Source organism: Dreissena polymorpha, chromosome 13 (assembly GCF_020536995.1).
Source record: "Dreissena polymorpha isolate Duluth1 chromosome 13, UMN_Dpol_1.0, whole genome shotgun sequence".
Lineage (NCBI taxonomy): Eukaryota > Metazoa > Mollusca > Bivalvia > Myida > Dreissenidae > Dreissena > Dreissena polymorpha.
Genome location: NC_068367.1, coordinates 31,793,216 through 31,813,593, shown reverse-complemented (window position 1 = coordinate 31,813,593; position 20,378 = coordinate 31,793,216). Strand labels below are relative to the sequence as shown.

At 35.1% G+C, this 20,378-nt stretch overlaps 1 protein-coding gene and 1 long non-coding RNA gene across 3 annotated transcripts in view; one reads left to right on the top strand and one right to left on the bottom strand.

The window, feature by feature from the left end:
- LOC127855342 (uncharacterized) overlaps positions 1-20,378 on the bottom strand; it is a 123,223-nt gene that overhangs the window by 64,736 nt on the left and 38,109 nt on the right. The window lies entirely within an intron of this gene.
- LOC127855341 (uncharacterized) lies at positions 404-5,376 on the top strand. 2 transcript variants are annotated; one of them, XM_052390831.1, is made up of 3 exons: positions 404-1,867; positions 4,149-5,102; positions 5,220-5,376. In XM_052390831.1, exons 1-2 carry the CDS (start codon positions 503-505, stop codon positions 4,179-4,181), a joined length of 1,398 nt encoding a protein of 465 aa, XP_052246791.1. In that variant the 5' UTR covers positions 404-502; the 3' UTR covers positions 4,182-5,102; positions 5,220-5,376. The 2 variants fall into 2 exon arrangements, with proteins under 2 accessions (XP_052246791.1, XP_052246792.1); XM_052390832.1 differs by lacking the exons at positions 4,149-5,102; positions 5,220-5,376 and adding an exon at positions 3,996-4,110.

Here is a 20,378-nt window from a genome sequence, read left to right as displayed (position 1 = left end):
TGAAAGTTGTGAAAAAAAAAGATTCGCGAACCTGTAAAAATTGTAAAATTCAGTTTGTTAAGAAATAATATAGTGAAAGCAATGTATAATACTTTCATTATATTAAAATGTCTTTAAATAATGCATAAACATATTATTTATATTGTCTTGACACTTTCTGTCAACAAATAACCACTTACAACAATATTCTTAATGTAAACTCTATAATCTTAAACCATAGAAAAGCTTTACTACTGTAATATCTTGTCACGCATATGTAAATATTTTACCAAATTTTAATTTTCATTTCCTAAATTATGTACTTACCTGACATATGTACTTTAGGATTCTATCTCGGCCCGAAAATAACTCGCTATACGGTAGGCGCCGCATAATAGACGACTACCGGAAATAAACAACTTTCGCGCATGCGTATCGTAGTTTCCTCTCCACACGACCTCATGCTCGAATCACTTTTCTTCTCGGCGCCTTCGAAGGCGTTTGTTACTCGCTATTTTTCAGCATGGCTGAAGTGTTTGTTAAAAATAATAATAATCGTTCTCCGTTTGTGGATAACGAGGAAGAAGATATGGGACACAGTGACGTGAGTAATAACACAGTGTCTGGCAAGCAGAAAAAAAGACGTTCCAAAGTAGACTTATTAGAGGAACGTTTTGACGAGAAATACGGTAAACTTGAAAATACTTTACACAATATTGTTGCATTGTTGCAATGCCAGTCACAAAGACATGGTAATTCAACGCAGGGGAATGGCAAAAGCCCCAATTATGACCAGGGGAGTGATAAAAGCCCCAATTTTGAAGAGAGGACTGGTCAAAGTTCCACAAGTAATCGTCAAGATGACGTACTTTCCATTCATCCTGCTTCCTCTGAACATTTTTCGTTGTCTGATTCAGAAGAAGAAGACACAGAGCACAGTGCTAGTGTACGCAGGTGTTTGAAAGACATTTTTGGAGAAGATGCATGTTTGAAAAAAGATGCACAAAAGCCAACTGGCATTTGCTTAGAAAATTCGCAGAAAGAAATTTTGGAACAAAGCTATCGGTCTAAAACACCAAATAATGTAACAGCATTTTCTGAAGAGTGCAAAGATTTATTTCCAGTTGATGAAGACACTGAACATTTTTTACGTGTACCTACATTGGACGATATTGTAGACACGTGTCTAACAAAGAAGTTTGGTTCTAGAGCTTCATTCGCTAAACATGGAACTTTTCTGTTCTCACAACCAAACAAAATGGTGGAGAAGACCGCATACAGAGGACAGCAAAGTGTCTACATGGGTATTGTTACACAGATGTACATGCAGCAAGCTCTTGCAATGTTAATGGACATGGTTACAGATAAACCAGACATTGAGAAAAAAGTGAAGGACATTTTTGCTTTATCCACACGAAGTCTAGATCAATTTGGTAGAGCAGGAGCATTTTTTCATATCATTCGTAGACAAGTCACAATGAGCGAGACTTCTTTATATGAACTTGATGATTCAAGGACAATCAGTAACCTACCCTTGAGAGGGGACGGGGTGTTTGGTGAAGAATTGGAAAAGACTCTCAAACAAAAGAAAGACAAAAGAAAAACACTTGAAGAGTTATTGCCAGAAAAATTGCAAAAGAAGGAAACATATAAGAGGAAAGCCAGTGAACAGACAGAACAGCAAACATCTGTCAAAAGACAATATGTAAAGACAAATACAAGAATGGGTGTTCAGCCAAATGAATACAATAGAGCGCCACCTACATTTCGCATTCCAAAATACAATGCGGAACCACGAAGTACTTTTCGAACAGAGCACAGAGCTGGTGGCTCGAGAGGTCGGGGCAACTATGCAGCCAATAACAGACCAAGGGCTACAGTTGCCAAGGTTAGTAAACAATGACCAGTCAGGTTTGTTAATGTTGCGACCGGAGATACCAGTAGGGGACAGATTAACTCATTTTCAAAAAAATTGGCAGTTGATTACAACAGACAAATGGGTTTTATCAATTATAAAAGAGGGTTACAAATTGGAATTCATAAAGAAACCAATTTTTCAGGGTATAAAACAAACTCATGTCAGTATCGAAAACGAACATATTATGCAGGAAGAAATAGATTCTTTAATGCAAAAAAATGCTATAGAAATCGTACCGAAAACAAATTGGACGACAGGTTTTTACAGTACTCTATTTTTAGTCAAGAAAAAGACAGGAGATTTAAGACCAGTCATAAATCTAAAACCTCTAAATCGGTACCTCCGAAAGCAACATTTCAAGATGGACACATTGACAAAAGTGTTAAATCTAGTTCAAAAGAACGATTGGGCGATATCTTTCGACTTAAAAGACGCTTATTTTCACATAGGCATATTCAAGAAACACAGAAAATTCCTCAGATTTGCATGGAAGGGGAAAGTTTTCCAATTCAAAACATTATGTTTCGGACCAACTGTCTCTCCACGAGTTTTCACAAAAATATTGTCAGTTGTTGCAGCTTATCTAAGAGTAAAAGCCATACGATTAGCAGTGTATCTGGACGACTGGATACAACTGAATCAAGAAAGACAAATATTACTAACAGAAAGAGAGATAACGCTCAATCTTCTTCTGAATCTAGGTTTCATAATAAACAAAAACAAATCCACTCTCATTCCTGTACAGATTCTGACATATTTAGGAACAGTTTTTCAATTAAAGAAAGGCCTGGTTTATCCAACGGCAGAAAGATTTCAGAAATTAGTGAAGGCAATTCATCTACTAATCAATGGTTACACAAAAGCAAGACAATATTTGGTAGTTCTTGGAATGATGGCATCCACACTAGAAATTGTACCAAATGCAAGACTGTATATGAGACCCCTTCAAATGCATTTGTTACGAAACTGGAGTCCAGCCAGAATGTCTCTGCACTGGGAGGTCCCATGTACACAGTCTGTGAAATCCAGTCTCCATTGGTGGTTACATCAAGCCAATTTTCAAAAAGGGGTATCTTTGCAACCAATTCAACCGCAGATAACAATGACTTGCGATGCATCAATGGTGGGATGGGGTGGTTTTGTGAACAACCAAGTAGTACAGGGTGTTTGGTCCAGGAACCAGAGTACAGAGCATATAAATTATCTGGAATTGAAGGCGGTACATCTGTCATTGGAAAATTTTGTTCCGATATTAAAGAACAAACATGTATTGATTCGATCAGACAATTCCAGCACAGTTCAATATTTGAACAAACAGGGAGGTACAAAATCGATGAGACTTTGCGAATTAGCTCAGAGAATCTGGTTCCTAGCTCTACACCACAATATGAAATTGAAATCAGTACATATCAAGGGGCAGACAAATGTATTAGCGGATTTTCTCAGCCGACACCAACTTCAGGCTACAGAATGGTCACTGAACAAGACTGTAGTGAACCATCTGTTTTGGATGTGGGAGACTCCGCTAATAGATTTGTTTGCGACAGCAGAGAACAAACAATGTCCAGTGTTTTGCTCATGGAATCTAGATACATTAGCACTGACACAGGATGCTCTGTCCATAAGTTGGGAAGGCATGATGGCATATGCATTTCCACCCATAAGTCTGTTGGGCAAGGTACTCAAACACATGATGAAGTTTCAGTGCGAATTGATTCTGATAGCACCAATGTGGGAACGTCAGCATTGGTATCCAATGATTCTTCAGTTGTTGATAGCTCCACCAGTCAAGCTTCCAGAAATGGAAGATTTATTGGTTCAGAAAGGGATGTTACATCCGAATCCAAAATTTCTAAAACTGACTGCATGGAGATTATCGACAAACGGTATGAAACAGAAGGATTTTCTAGACAAACTAGAAAATTATTGTGTTCATCATGGAGAATCGGAACTCAGAAAGATTATAGATGTAAATTTAGGAAATTCCATAGCTGGTGTGGTAAAAGACAAATTGATCCCTTTAGTCCATCTTTAAATAACTGTGCTAATTTTTTAGCTGATCTATATAAAGATGGTTTAAAATACAAAACAATTTCAGGCTATAGATCAATGATGTCTTCTATGTTGAACCCGGTGGACAGAATACCAGTGGGTCAACATCCCTATATTATTCGTTTACTGAAAGGCATTTTCAATGAAAGGCCACCAGTGAAAAGACTTGTACCTGAATGGAATTTATTGTTTGTTTTAGATGCTCTCAAGCAACCACCGTTTGAGCCAATAAAGACAGCCAGTTTAAAGTATGTAACTTACAAGACAGTTTTTCTCATAGCAATTACAACTTTTCGCAGATGTGGGGATTTACAATCTTTGACATTGGGAGAAAATTCTGTGAATGTACAAGCAAAAGGTGTAACTTTCATAAGGCATGGTTTATCGAAACAGGACAGAGGTTCACATCAGAGCAATACTATTTTTATTCCTGCTTTTCCAAAGAACAAGTTGTTGGATCCAAAACGAGCATTGACTTATTATCTGAAATCAACAGAAAAATTTAGGAATTCAAAAGAGAAGGACTCTTTGAAATTATTTTTAACTGTAAATAAACCGCATAGAGCGGCTTCAAGTCAGACAATTTCGTCATGGATTGTTAAGACTATTCAAAAGTCATACAAAATGAAAAAAGTGTATGTATCTAAAGTTAAAGGTCATTCAACTAGGTCAATCGGACCATCATGGGCTCTTTTTAAGGGAGCTCCATTGAAAGATGTTTTAGACAGTGCAGATTGGAGTAGATCATCTACTTTTGTGAAGTTCTATTTTAAAGATGTATCATTTGATTTTCTTAAAGAATAATGTTTTTCTCCCCGGCGAGTTATTTTCCGGAAAGTGAACTGTTTTTAAGTCAACAGTATGGAACATATCATATATATGACGGCCACAAGTAGTGGTTTATCCATCATATATTTTTTAAAATATATTGTTTAAATATGTGGGAAAGTGAATAAGAATACATGATTTGTGCTGTGTACAGTTATTATTGTGTATATAAGAGGGACTGTTGTAGCAGTTTTTATGAAATAGAAGATATAGAAAACTCTGGAATGAGAAGATCTACTATAATTGTTGGAGTGGTCAGAAAGTACCTGAACCCGCCTCCAAAGAGGGACTGCTTTGGGAAGGAATCCTAAAGTACATATGTCAGGTAAGTACATAATTTAGGAAATGAAATTTCCAAATTTGTACTCAAATTATAATTTTATGAGTAAATTATACTTACCTGACATATGTACAAACCCACCCTTCCTCCCCTCTTTTTCAGACTACTTTCTGAGGCCTTCGAAGGCGCCAAGGAAAGTGATTCGAGCATGAGGTCGTGTGGAGAGGAAACTACGATACGCATGCGCGAAAGTTGTTTATTTCCGGTAGTCGTCTATTATGCGGCGCCTACCGTATAGCGAGTTATTTTCGGGCCGAGATAGAATCCTAAAGTACATATGTCAGGTAAGTATAATTTACTCATAAAATTATAATTTGAGTACAAATTTGGAAATTTGAATTGTGAAATGGCCGTTATACAACAGTTTAAAGCCGAAAAAGTCCATTTTCACAGTTGAAAATGGCCGTTTTTGTCAAGTATTGTGGCCTTACTAGATTTATGAAATGTTTGTGTTAAAATTGTGAAATGGCTGTTCATGGGAATTCTTATGGAAGGAAAAAAGCCCTAATATGTTATCATCCTAAAAAGATTATTAACTGTAGAGTAATTTTTTAGCGAGGCTGTTTTCGGAGAAAACCCGAGCTATTGTCATAGCCAGCTCGTCGTCCGCCGTCGGCGTCGTGCTAAAACCTTAACATAGGCCATATCTTTTTGAATATTGAAGATAGCACCTTGATATTTGGCATGCATGTGTATCTCATGGAGCTGCACATTTTGAGTGGTAAAAGTTCAAGGTGAACATCATCCTTCAAGGTCTAGGGTAGAAAAAACAAAGTCAAGGGAAGTTATAAGCTTTAAATGGACATAGTTATCTGACCTGCCCACGTATATATTTTTGTTAAATAAATCAAAGCGGCGCAGAAGGCGGCATTGTGTTTCTGACAAACACATTGTGGTAAAAGGTCAAGGTCAAGGTCATCCTTTACGGTCTACGTTAAAAAATACAAATTTAAGGGAAGTAATAAGCTTTAAAAAGGGAGATAATTATTCAGTATTGAACATAGCCACTTCATATATTTGGCATGCATGTGTATCACATGGAGCTGCACATTTCGAGTGGTCAATCACAGTCATGGTAGTGGCTTTTAATTATTTGCTTCTAAAAATAGAGATTTGTTAGAGACAATTATTTTCAAGGGAAGTAATTTATATAATTATAAATCTCATATTATATATTTCCTTACCAAGAATTGAAGTTCTTTTCACAGTTACTGTACAGATTTATTATTTTGATTATTTATAACTCAAATGATTGATTTGTCAAAGGTTTTGTTTAATGATATAATTTCTTTGATGTGTAATACATACCTGTGGACTCGTGTCCATAGATACATGATCAACTCTGGCTGTCACGTGCCTCAATTCCATCATCCAGGGCAGCTGTAGACTATATATCATGATCCTGGCGGACCATCGCGGGAAGTGCCCGTGCATGACCTGGCTGGGAACCACTTTTTATTTCATTATAGTTTGTTCATTTAAATATACAACCTTATATGTTTCTTTTCGTTATTCTTTACAATTATTAAGGAAGTGTGGATACATTACTCGTTTTATAATCAAGGATATAAACTCAATACATAATACTAATAAAGACCCGCTTAAATTTAAGATGGTGACTTTAATTTGTTAAAAGCTATCATTGTGTTCTGTTTTACAATAACATCATATAAATTTTACAATAACATCATATAAACGTGCAGACGTGAACAAAGACTGGAATATTAATTAAACGTGCAGGCGTGCAAAAGACTGTTTGTAAATTGTGAAAAATATAATTTTGTTTCTTATAACTTTGTTAATCTTGTTAAATATTATAATAAGTCACCATACATTTGTTATTTCACATTTAGTTCTTTTAGCGGGTACCTGGGGCAATCTACACCCCAGGGTACGTCATGAATAAAGTTTTATGAAAAAGAAAAAAACTCTATGGCTATGGCTATGATCTCTTTTAAACCACATGCCTTGGTTGTCAGTGGTGGTTGACATGGTCATAATTGACTGTGAGACCCCCCCTCCCCTTGGTTAGATTGGACAACATTCAAGGGAAGTAATAAGCTTTAAAGGGAGATGATTTCCATACCTGCAAAATGATGAATAGCAATTTTATTTCAAAGCGGCGCAATAGGGGGCATTGTCTTTCTGACGAACACATCTCTTGATATAATTATCAGTTCTTACCTGTTCTAATTTGTGAATGCTAGTTTTCATTAAATACCACTGGACTTATGTCCATACATACATGATGAAATCTGGCTATGATCTCTTTGATAAACCACAGGCCTTGGTTGTCAGTGATGTCTGACTTAGTCATTTTTAACTGTCTACAGACCTCCCCCCCCCCCGGTTGGATTGGACAAAATCCAAGGGAAGTAATAAAGCTTTAAAGGGAGATGATGTCTTTACCTGCCAAATGATAAATATAAATTTTATTTCAAAGTGGCGCAGTAGGGGGTATTGTGTTTCTGACAAACACATCTCTTGTTGGGTCACTAGGTCAAAGATCAAGGTCACTGTGACCTCTAAAAAAAATAAATTCTGACAAGCTTTCGCAGCCAAGCGTGGTACCCGTTATGCGGTGCTCTTGTTTATGCATTGCAATTGTCCTCATTGTGATCTATACGTCCATGATGTTTTATGTTGAAATCTTATCTGAGATTTAGCCATGAAAAGTTCCATCTTAAAAAAACAAACAAAGGGAAAGAACACTTAGTTTAGAAAGTGCAGAGTTATGGTTCTTGTGCATGGTACTTCTTCCCATTGATTTATTCACACTCATGAACATTCATGTTGAAATATGGTATTGTATCTGAAATGGAGCCCTGAAAAATTACATCATACAATAAAAAAGGGCAATAACTCTAAACTATGAAAGTGTCTAGGTATTTTTTGTGCATGGCACTTCTCCTGATTGATACCTATACACCCTTTATGTTTCATGTTGACATCTTATATAGTTTATGATATATATTGCTGAAAAAAAGTTGTGACAGGCAGACTGGATGACAGACGGACACAGCTAATAGGAAACTGTTTATATGCTTTTAACTTGAAAGAATTTAAGAAAGTGTTATACACAGCTGAAAAAGAATGCACTAAACTAAAGCTGGTGTACAGAGTAACTGTTGCAGCCCCAGCAATTGCAGGAATCTCGGTGCCTATGACATTCATTATAGCCTCTGTAAAAAAAATCAATACTTTCATTGGAACCACCTCCTCGTTAAATGAACAATTTCACAACTAAATTGTTAAGGCAGGCGGTCACTGGTGTATTGTTACATTATTATCAACATAATTTTACTTGACAGGAAAAGTAAACAATGGCTACAAGTAACAGAATTTAACATGTCTAACTTAAAAGTATCAATTTTGTTTGTTCTTTACATTTAGAGGACTTGCAATTTCAAAGTGATGTTGGTCACATTTTGCAATTAATTGTTGACTACCAGTCAGTGCACAGTGCCTTAAGTAATGCTCGATTGGTCATTGTCGGCTCGGGTACTAATTAAATGAACACCTGGTACACTTAAGTATACATAAATGTACCCCGGGTACGGACAATATACTGAAACGTACCCGGCTAATTCCGCTTAATTGGGCGTTATCCGTTTTTTTTTCAAATTAATGTGCATATTTATGTCAATATTCTATTAAGTGGCCTCTATATTATCGAAAGCATTACTTAAAAAAATGTCGATGCAGGTCTTGGGTATTGAGAATTTTGTTTTGTTTTCCGTAGCGTGTTTTACGACATCGGATTTTGGGCGGGAATAAAACTCGGGGACAGTCTAAGTTGGCCGGGTAGGTGTAAGTATATTTTCCGTACCCGGGGTACATTTAAGTATACTTAACGGTATTAAATACATTTATTTCATTCATTAAACAATTACTTACAATGAAAATGTGATTTGCTGTTTTTCATTGCCTTTCAATCTAGAAAATGAAAGAAATTAGATTTCGAGTGTTATTTAGTATAATCATTTTGAAATTATTATGAAGAGATATTCATTGTTAACAGTTATGTTCATAATGTGATCAAGATCTTTTAGCAAAGATGAAATATTGTATATAGTTATATGTTTGATTATGTACCGAAACAACATTATGTTCAATAGTGCAGTTGCAAAATCTGCCACGCTCTAAACACTATTTTCTATCATTTGTGTTACCTTCGGTAAATCTGAGACGCGTGGGGTCATGTTTGCAAACAGGCTAAACCACACTCCTACACCATCAAATTGCAGATGATCTAACAGTCATATAGCAAAAAATACTTACTCTGTCCTTAGCTGGTTGAATTTTGATTATTTTACCAAGTAAAATAATCTATTTTTAAAAACGGGAATTCCAAATCGCGACGAAGGTGAATGGTTACAAAATTACATAACTATGAAATACATGTATAGAATTACATTATTCCACACATACCATTATGCAACCATCCGTTTTCTGTTCCGACTTGATACATTAACTGCTTTCCGTTTAATACTTTACAGACACAACACTCGTACCGTAATTCGATGCACATTACAACTGTAACTCTACTCGTAACGTTTGAGCGATTTAGGTATTATTGGTGTTTTCGCATAAACAAGGATTAAGACCAATAAAGAGTTTAAACAATGTGTTTAAAGTTTCAAAACACATTACAATCGAGTATTTGCATGAAACACATTGTCAAAGTAGGAGCCATTTTGCTTTTGGGCAGCCACTAAAACGCATAAGCAAAACCGCAGACAATAAAGATACGATTGGAGGTTATATTAAGCTGGGTTTCCACTGCCGATCAGATCAACTCGATCAAGCCCGACCAAGCCGGCGGGTACTGGTCTGGTTCGGTCGGCATGAGTGGTCGGGGGCAGTCGAGTAGGTCGGCATTGGGCGAGCTTCCTGTCCGATATTTTTTTTAATGTAAAAAATATCGAGTAGCGGTCGAGTAGGAAATGGATCGAGAAGCGCTCGGGAAGTGGTCGTGTAATAGTCGAGTAGAATATCGATTTGATCGTGAAGCAATCGTGTGGCGATCGGATTGACATAATTTACACGATCTTTACCCGATCCGCTCGACTTCTACCCGAGTTATTTTAGATCGCAACACGATCCACTCGACCTCTATTCGATTTGATGCACAGATTTACTAGACTGCTACCCGACGGTTACTCGACCGTACACGATCACTTCCCGATTGCTATTCAACCATACACGAGCTCATGTCACTAAAACAAAACTCACGTGCAAAACGTCGTGCTTGTCTCTCATAACCTTCTTAGAATCGGAAGAGTAAACATCTAAAGATACCAAGAAAGGGCAAATAGGCGACTGACACTGCTAAAACTAGTAAAACTAGTGGTAAATGTAGTTGCATTGACTGAAGTAACTGTATCCCCACAGGAAGAGAGTAATGATCCACCTACATCTCCGATTGAGCTAGTGGAAGAACACCCTTATTTTCCCGACAATGAGGTACCAAAATATTTCGTTTTTCTTCGCTTTCTCTACGAATCTATGCAATAAACCTGACATAACACTTCATTTTGTTTGCGAAGTAATTCGAAAGTTATTGCCATACATTTATTTATACTGTTAAACGGTTTGTCATGTACAAATGTTTTCATACAGTTAGTATACGGCTGTATTTGTTCGACAGTTTAGGCCCAAATGGCCTTTTTTTTACAAAAAAACATTAATGGTAATTTTCATTGATATTCATTAGTGTTCTTCTTATTTTGGCAGACAGAATTTAAACCCCGGAAAACATTACATTACGCTCACTCAAGACGAAGAGGATGCCAACAAATCGGGATCTGGTGATGCACAGCGCACAGCAAGGCAACAGTGGCTTTTGGACCGCTTTGAATTCCTGCGCCCTTATCTTGTACAGCTGCGTGGCCAGAGGGGATCCAAAGTAAGTTATACAAATTAAATGCTAAATAAACTATAAAATAAATGTATGTTTAATTATACGTTATTAAGCCTTCATTATGTCTTAATTTAAATGACATAAACGGGAGTTTGTTCATTTTTAAACTCTGCATTTATTTTGAGTACATTTTGTATTTACAGTTTTCTGAGAAGAGAAAGGAGGTCGCTTCGGATGAGACCGTGGATGATGACGCATCGTCCGATTTGTCGTCACCTTCAATCTCAGCTGTATCAGGTAGCCACCCCAAAGCAGCTCGGGTATTGTCTTCGCTGACGTCCGAGTTAAGGTCCGTGCGAGGTGCCATCACAGATTCGCAGGATGCAGCAGCCCACACTGGTAAGTTTTTGTGTATCATATGCGCCAAATGAACAAGCAAAGGATAAACGAGTTTGTCACGAGGTTAGCCCTTGACCTTGCAGACGAAACCATAAGGAGAAGAGACGGCTGACCACTAAAGAAGCAGCCTTGTATGTATGTCAACAGACAGCCGCGACAGGTTTTGCCGTGCCTGTCCCTCCAACATCTACATCATATATATGTACAGAACATATGCTCCACTGTCATCAGCTTTTGGCTCAGCAGAGCAGTAGAATTAGTTTCAGCAGCAATCTTTCCTTAAACAGGATTTTCTGATTGCTACCAACATAGCTGCATTTGCACCACCAGCTCATCTAACACCACAGTTGAAATGGTTTAGCCACCTTTAACCACCTAATGTACAACCAGCTCTGACGAACGTATACCTGTTCCCCTAAAACGGTCACAGAATCGTCAACCACAACTGCATCTTTCATCCGCAAAACTATGGATATGGTCTCGACACCTACTAGTTCCCTCATCCTCAACCAAGAGATACATGGCGCAACCGAAGAGCAGTCCTAGGAATGAAGATTCATGGTACATGTATATTGAGCATGCGTGTGCCAAGCCAAGTGATTTGATTAAGAAGTGTGAATTGAACTTCGTTTATCTACGTTTTGTCTTGTTTATTTTTTTTAAATAAAGGTTAAATAACCGTATTGTTAATATGAGCCACCATGCTGCTTACTATTGCTTCTTTCTAAGTAAATTGATGTATATGTTTGTGAATTTATCATATTTATATTTTAATCTAACTTTCTTTAAATGTTTCTAGTCTACTTTGAAAATCATATAAAAAAAACAATGCCGTCGATTCATTAGTATATTGATGTCAGTTTTGACTGTACTAGTTTGTGTTGCTTACTTATAAACTTACTTATATACTTTCGACAATAGGCAAAATAGTATTTATTATTTCTTTAAGTTTCTTTTATTAAAAGCCAAATATTATTGGCTAGTCGTTCATATATATCAAAACAAGACCGAAATAATTAAGAATAAATTTAATTTTAATAATTTTCCTCAACTCCGACTTTCCTAATAAAAGTGCAATGTTTTCTACATACAGAAATATAGTGTGATACGTGTTATGCTTGTTAAGTCATTGGGCCTATTAGGCTGAGATGTCTTTGGTACGATTCCTAGTTTCCACTACTTGCTATATACACGTGAATTTACTGGCGAAGGAATCTGTCTATACTTATTGCCCGATTAAGTCAGGGGTCTAAATCTGCCAAGGAAAAAAGGTTAACTGTCCGCAAATAATCAAAATCTACATAATTGACAAAACAAACAACTACAAGTATATCATAAAGTTGAAGCTAATTTCCTTCATAACAAAACATTATAACAACTAACACATCTGACTAGATGATAGAGGATCTCTACAATTTCAACTAACATTATTATACGTATAATTATTACATTCCCGGACTCAATGTTAAAACCACATAACGTCTTATAACTGCATTATCCAATTATATTGGTACTTTATACATGTCCTTGTCATGTCATTTATCTTACCAAACAGGGTAACTAATATATTAAATCATATTCTGTTACCAATCAACTGAACTAGCTGGGGAGTTTAAGTTCGATCACCATCAGCCAACTGTCTGCCATGGCGCCATTCATCAGGCACTAAGTTGTTGTGCTCGTTCTCTTGATCTATGGCAAGTCTCGCAATGGCAGGGTAACGTATCCTGATTAGTTATGCAGTATGACACATCCAAGGTTCCAAATCATTTCGTTTAACAGCATTAAACTCTGGAACTCTTTACCTGAGTCTATCACAGAGGTCAACAGGTTAGAAGGCTTAAAGGTTGCCATTAAAAGTCATTTAATGAATAATATTTAATTTTTTATATATGTGTATCTTTTCACTTTTATTAAGCAGATATTAACTTCGGCTTAGGTTTTTATTTTTAATAATTATTAGTTCATACTTCATAACATACATTCTAGCAATATATTTAATTTAGATAATTCATGATACCTCATATCATCAAATTACAACTGTCAAAATATCTATGTGTTGCAATAATTGATAACATTATCAATTGATCTTAGTTTCCAGCACCTGTCATATTTTCTGAGCACTACTGTGATAATTAGTTTGATCTCTTTTGAACGGTGATATATATCTTTTATTTCATTAAATAATTATTTTACTATGAACATAGTTATGTTTAAGGTCAACATAGTTATGTTTAAGGTCTGCCTCTTTTTGTCATGCCACCAATAATAAGGACCACAATGGAAATAAGAGCTTGCTCTTTTTTGTGTTATCCTTGGTTTGGTGAGCATGTCATAGTTTATTGTACATGATATTGTTTTAAATAATTGCTTATTATTTTATTCTATGTTATGTTGTAAACTGTGTATATGCTTCCTATGCCGAAATAAATCTATCTATCTATCTATAAGGATAATTGAGTCAACGGTTTCTCTACTACTCTTCTAGCCCTGGACAGCCTAAAATGAAATAGACGATGAAACCTTATTAGAAAAAACGCTTTTGCTATAACCTTTTTTCTGCGGTACGAGATCATACTACCCTTTTCAAACAGCTTGGAACAAGACAAGACTTATTCGACATCTGGTCAGTTTCTAAGCTGTTTGATAGTAAGACACTATATCTGCAAAATTAAAAGAAAATCAGATAAAATTGATAATAATTAAAATTAATCAGACGACATTTTCAGCAGACGACAATATCAAGCAGTGGGTAAAAGGTAAATGCACATTTTATTTTGCAAGCATAAAATCAAAATAATGACTTACCTGTAATTTAATATGCGCTTCGCGTTGGTCACTTTGCGTCTGGAGTATGGCTTCATCATCCATGTTCTCAATGGGAAAGCGTCGTTTCCAATTAGGAAGTATGGGGTGTTCTTCTCATCGCCAGGAAGTGGATCAGGGTACGGCAAACCAAGACTGTTTTCTTCAAGCATAGTTCTGAGTTCAGTGTTATTAAAGAGCTGGGCCTCGGATGTACCCCCATTAGCGCCCAAGTTTACCCAGATGAATTTGTAGTTTACATCCACGAGTGCAAGCAGTATTATGAAGAAGAACCCTTTATAGTTGTAGAACAGGGAACCGGAGTTCTTCGGATTCTTTCTCCTCACATGTTTACCATCAAGAGCCCCGCAAGCATGAGGGAATTTCCACTTGGTTCGAAAGTCATCGGCAATATCCTGCCATTGTTCAGTTGTGACGATGGCTGGTAGAACTTCCTCTGAGTACTCCTGTATTATAGCTTACAAAACTTCAGGAACGAATTTGCTTGGAATGTTTTTACCCATTCGGAATGAGTACATCAAGTCTGAATACGAGGCCCCAGTTGCGAGATGACGAAGAGTTACGGTCAACTTCAATCGAGGCTCCAAGGGTTGCCTGAAATCGAGATTTTACTAATTATAAGTAACAAATATCTGCTTTATCATTTACATTGAATATTTTACCATCTTTCCATAAATAGACTTGTAAGTTCAGCAAGCCGAGCGATGCGTCATAGGATGACACAATTTTAAATAAGTAGTGTACGTTTTAAGTGATAAGGCGGACTAACCTATAGGTGATCTTTTTCTTAATCCTGGGAGATACGCGATCAACGAGCTCCACAAACAGATCGGCATACACAGAAAATTATTGTATCCTTTTGGGTCTTCTCTGTTTAGCTCCTGTAGTAGTTGCTCATATTGTCCATATAGAGGCCGTCGCGTAAGCCACTGCTTAACCCACACTTCCCTGCGTCGTGGCCGCCTACGCCTACGCACCTGGGCGGCTTCCTCCTCCTCTAACTCTAATACAGCCATGGACCTGTATCTCTGGAGCTCTAACTATCTGGCCAACTACTGTTATTGTTCAATCTCCATGATGATTAAAGTGATAAGTGAACAACAATGTTTGAAGTTTTCAAAGTTTCAATACACGACCGTTCGCGACTTTGTACGACTGTATTACGACCATCACGATCTGGTCGTGTAAAGATCTGGTGGCGAAGGTCCACTTGGTCGAGCTGAGAACGTATATGGCTCGCGTATAGGTAGAGATGATCGAGCGGAAATCGGAAAGATAGTTGAGTGGACGTCGAGAATGAGTCGTGTGGGGGTCGTGTGTTATCGACAAGAGGTCGAGAAGAAGTCGTGTATTCTCTTTTTAGTCGAGCTAGGTCGGGTTAAGTCGGTGATCGGGATGATCGAGTTGATCGGATCGGCAGTGGGAATCCACCTTTATAACCAGTGTTAATTTTGTCATTTGCGAGTGTTTCGTGATTTCGGTACGTATTATTTGGAGTCTGCGATTCCACTTCTGACACCATGTTTTATGTTTATGACACTATTGTGCGTGTGACTTATATAAAAGTTTACTCTAATGAGCATTAACTAATGTTAACAACACAACATGTGTTACAGCTAAGATGTTTAATATAGAAGTGCGGCATCATAAAACAGGGTACAGGGTTAATGTTGGCGGGAGCCGAAGTCTGTTTCACAATATAAATAGCGGTAGCTATGGTCTATTTCATAATAGAACAATACGGAATGCCACGATTAATAGTAGATGAATTTGAATTATAAAATAAATTGTTTACAGAAAAGACGAATGTTATTTATTATATGAAATCCATTTGTCATTCGATGAACGTGTACTTCATTTATTATACTTAATTTCTCTTTTTTTGCGACGCATGTCTTGTAAATATAAGACGCATGTCTTGTAAATATAAGATCAGTATTGAAGACATTGTATTTGTAAGTGCAAGCTGATCTGTTGCTGATTAACCATTCTAATATATAACGTATTATAAAGGGTGATTGTTTTATTTTGCAAATGTACATATAATACTTGAAATATATATGGCGTCAACAAGTAATTTAATTTTTTAGTAGAACGTCGTTATTTCGAAACAAAACCACTTGGGCGATTAAAAATACTCCGGAACATTAATCATAATCACATATCTTTTTAAACATAACATCGATCTCAATCAATAAATCTAAAACCTCTTTAAAATTAGTTTTTGTTTTGTTTTCATCTTTTTTTCATTGCTATGATTATGCGCAAATTAGTCAATATTTATATTTAATAACATACCGTTTTATGTGTTGTGTTTCTTGTAAATTGTTAATTTCATGTTTTCTTTGATTTGTTATGACATGTTATTTTCAATTAAATAGTAATACTATATGGCTGAAGTAAGTCTTCATCCTTTTGTTTGGCACTATTTTTATATTGGATTCATCGCATGATAAAATGGTTAAACCTGCATTATTTATCGTACGCCAACAATAGATAAAATCTCGCAATTCGATATGCCGTGAGACTGTAACTACTGTCGGCATTTGAGACTGTAACTACTGTCGGAATTTGAGACTGTAAATTCTGTCGGAATTTAAAACTGTAACTACTGTCTAATTTACAACTATGGTGGCTGGATATGGTAACTGATAAAGTAACATTAGTTTAGTTTGCATGATCAATTATATGCCAGTTTTGCAATTTTTAAATTCTACATAATTGTTATGGAAACAATCAATTAACTTGCATATCCTGATGGCTTCCGAATAATGGGACTTGAAAAACTCAGCGGGCCGGACGAGTACCGCAAGATCATGGAGCAATTGCGGAAGGCAAAACTAAGAACACACAGACCATATGGCATCAACGTACGAAAGCTTCGGCATAAAATAAATACATAGTTTTGTATATATATATATATATATATATATATATATATATATATATATATATATATATATATATATATATATATATTACAAATCAATTAAAGTAATATTGAAATTTATTACAGTTTAATTTTATTATCGTGTTTGAATAAGAGTACATTTACTATTATGTGAATTGTGTAAAAAATATGTGCGTACGACTGCGTACAAAACTGTATTACACATGAGCATAGCATTGGTTCTATCCGTATTAAATTTTTACTTAAATTCATTAAAAAAAAACTAAAACTGTCAAAATGTGGTTAAGTAAAATATTTCTGCAAAGCAAACGCTAGTCACAAAAAGATATATATCCGAATTTTCAAATTCCTGGGATACATATCACTTGCGGTCGTTTTATAGTACTCAACGTATATTTATTTGCTTTTGTAATGATTTTCGATTTGATGTTGAATGCTGTTTTATCAAAATGATACATTGTAAATAAATCATCGAATCCGAAAATATTGCGGTTTCGCCTGGTTATCTGAGTACGAGCCGGTTACCGTGCTAAACAAAATGTAAATTTAAAAGTACCATAAAAATGAACTTTTGAATGGTAACATAAGCAAACCAAACATTTTGTATTTTCTGGAAGCGTATTGTGTAAAAAATAATGAGTAAAAAAATCGACCAATAGTCGCGCAATTTAAATTGTTTCTACCCATCAAGTCTACAACTACATACTCTTTTATACTAATACAAGTTCGGTCAATACTGTTACGAAAACCGCATCGAATACTTTGGATCATTATTATCACTAACGACAATTATTGGATTTCGTCCAATAATATTCCATCTTCGGATATCTACTTAATGTAACACAACATGATGTTTGCATACATAGTTTTGTTGAAAAACATATTCACATTGAATAAATGCGTGTGTTAACCTAGTATTGAATTTACTTACGCAGGTATTTAATTTGACTTGAATAATCAATTGCCTTTTAATTTACTTAAAATCAAACATGTTGTGATTATTCTCTTTAATTGTTATTTTAAATAAAGATGTGTGTTCGTAATGCACAAAATACACTAATATGCATACAATTCGGATCCTTTCGTCATTGTTACTGCATTAAAACATAAATAATAACTAATTTTCTGTGTGAGACATTTTATAATGTATAAACATCTCGCCGAAAAATTTCCTTAATAACTTTGTATTAATGCGTTGTTTATCAATTGGATAACCAAAGTACGAGACTTGCTTCAAAATAATGGTTTTTGTATATGTATCGATGTATTTATGTTCAGTAAATTCAAATGTTTTTATCCTTATATTTAAAACCAGACTTATTTATATGTAAATAGGTTTGTGGCGAAATGATTTAATGTAAAACGTTCATTAACATTATGCAGAGAACTGAAACATCGATTTGAATGTGCTGATTACCTTAAAATATTCCAAACCTTTAGTTTAAGAAAAAAACATACACAAATTAAGACTTTCTTCAAATATGTAAAAAAATGAATCTAAAAACGAACGTGAATGTAGGATCTGTAGCTCAAATGATATCAAGGACGAGGAACAATTTGTAATTGTATGTCCGCTTTAAACCAATATTAGAACTGTATATTAAACAAATTCAATTATAACCGACCTAGTATGCATACGTTTATACTTCTGTTAACAAATACTAACACCAAAGATCTAACAAATCTGGCGAAATATTGTAAAATTGCTTTTAAAATGAGAACTGATACATTGAATGCAATCGTTGAGTAATATAATGGCATAATTCGCTGTATTTAACAACACATTTAAAATAGTATTTTTGTCACTTTCGCATTGCTATGCATGTGCTAATTCCTTATTTATTGTCAGTTTTGTATTTATAACAATAAACTAGTCTTGATTTAGATATAGGAATAAACTGTATGTTCTGTTCTGTTCTGTTTATTCTTTTAACAAACAGAGTCCGCATGAAACGAAATAATGAATAAAAACAATAATCATGTTTATGAAACACCTTAACACTCATTTCTTGGTTCGCTGAGCATTTACTTAAACCACTGAGTGTCGCGGTGTTCTATGTAATTTTTCACAGTTTGCCAATATGACACTTAATAAAGTAATGTCGAAAATTCGAACTATAACGTATGAATTACATTCAATTAAGCAAAATAACACTCATGACTAAGAAACAAACAAGCAAAATGTATCTCCTGACTAATACACAATCAATCAAAACAACTCTCCTGAATAATAAACAAACAATCAATTAAACACTCCTGTCTTATAAAAAACTATATCCGTTTATTTTTTAATCATCAATGAAAATCGAACAGAATGTAAGTATTGTAAATGCTTTTAATCGTAAGTTCATCAAAAACGTGTGTAACCGAGGCTTAAGCTTTTGCTTCGGGAGTTCCGGATTCGAGCTCAAAGCCAGGCATATTTGTTGTTTACATTTAAAGTTTCCCTTAATTATATTATTATTTAAAACTATTCCAAACATTACAGATTTCGTAGCAAAGTCATTTATGATACATTTAAAAATACGAAAATCTGCGAACAACACCGTTTCAGGAATTTAGTAAACATTATTTCAACTATTTTGATGCATTCGTGTAAACAAACGCACACGCACTTACTGTATAACGTTTATAGTTATGGAACAAAACATTATTTCGAAGATTTCAAACATATCCGGCGTTTATATTTTTGTCAATATAAAAAGATTAAGTAGTAGATAATTAATCGATATGCAATGATTAACAAATAACTGTATAAGTTATAGACTAAACAATAAACCGAATGCCATAATAAAATAAAACAGTTAATCTAATTCAAATATATACATACCAATTAAATCACCAAAATAATTTATCTAATGATATGTTTTCTTTAAAATGCTTTTAATTCATACACGTATGCAAAAGCAAACTATAGACGTATTTTAGAATAATATATATTTGCAAAAAGATATTTAAAAACAACAAAAAACATTCCTAATAATAATTTTAAGAACAATGTAAATAATTTACATCTCCGAGAAAAGTGTTATAAAATATTATCTTTATGGCGTTTTTAGATATCCTTTTATAAACAAGAATAAACATGTACACTTATCATTACACCAAACATTATTTAATAAGTAAAGTTGTGTTGGTTTAAGTATGGTTCTTTTTTTTAAATAACATATCTGGTGTCACTTCTCCTGAAATGTAACTAGTTGATGTTAATTTAAAGTATACGTGCTACTTGCTCAAGTCTAGCGTCAGGCTCTCAATTTCT

Bases quoted from the DNA above. Each gene is read 5' to 3' on its own strand.
- LOC127855341 (XM_052390831.1), top strand. From the start codon at position 503: ATGGCTGAAGTGTTTGTTAAAAATAATAATAATCGTTCTCCGTTTGTG. The intron at 1,868-4,148 runs GTTAGTAAACAA...TGTTTGTTTTAG, and splicing joins CAAGGGCTACAGTTGCCAAG to ATGCTCTCAAGCAACCACCG.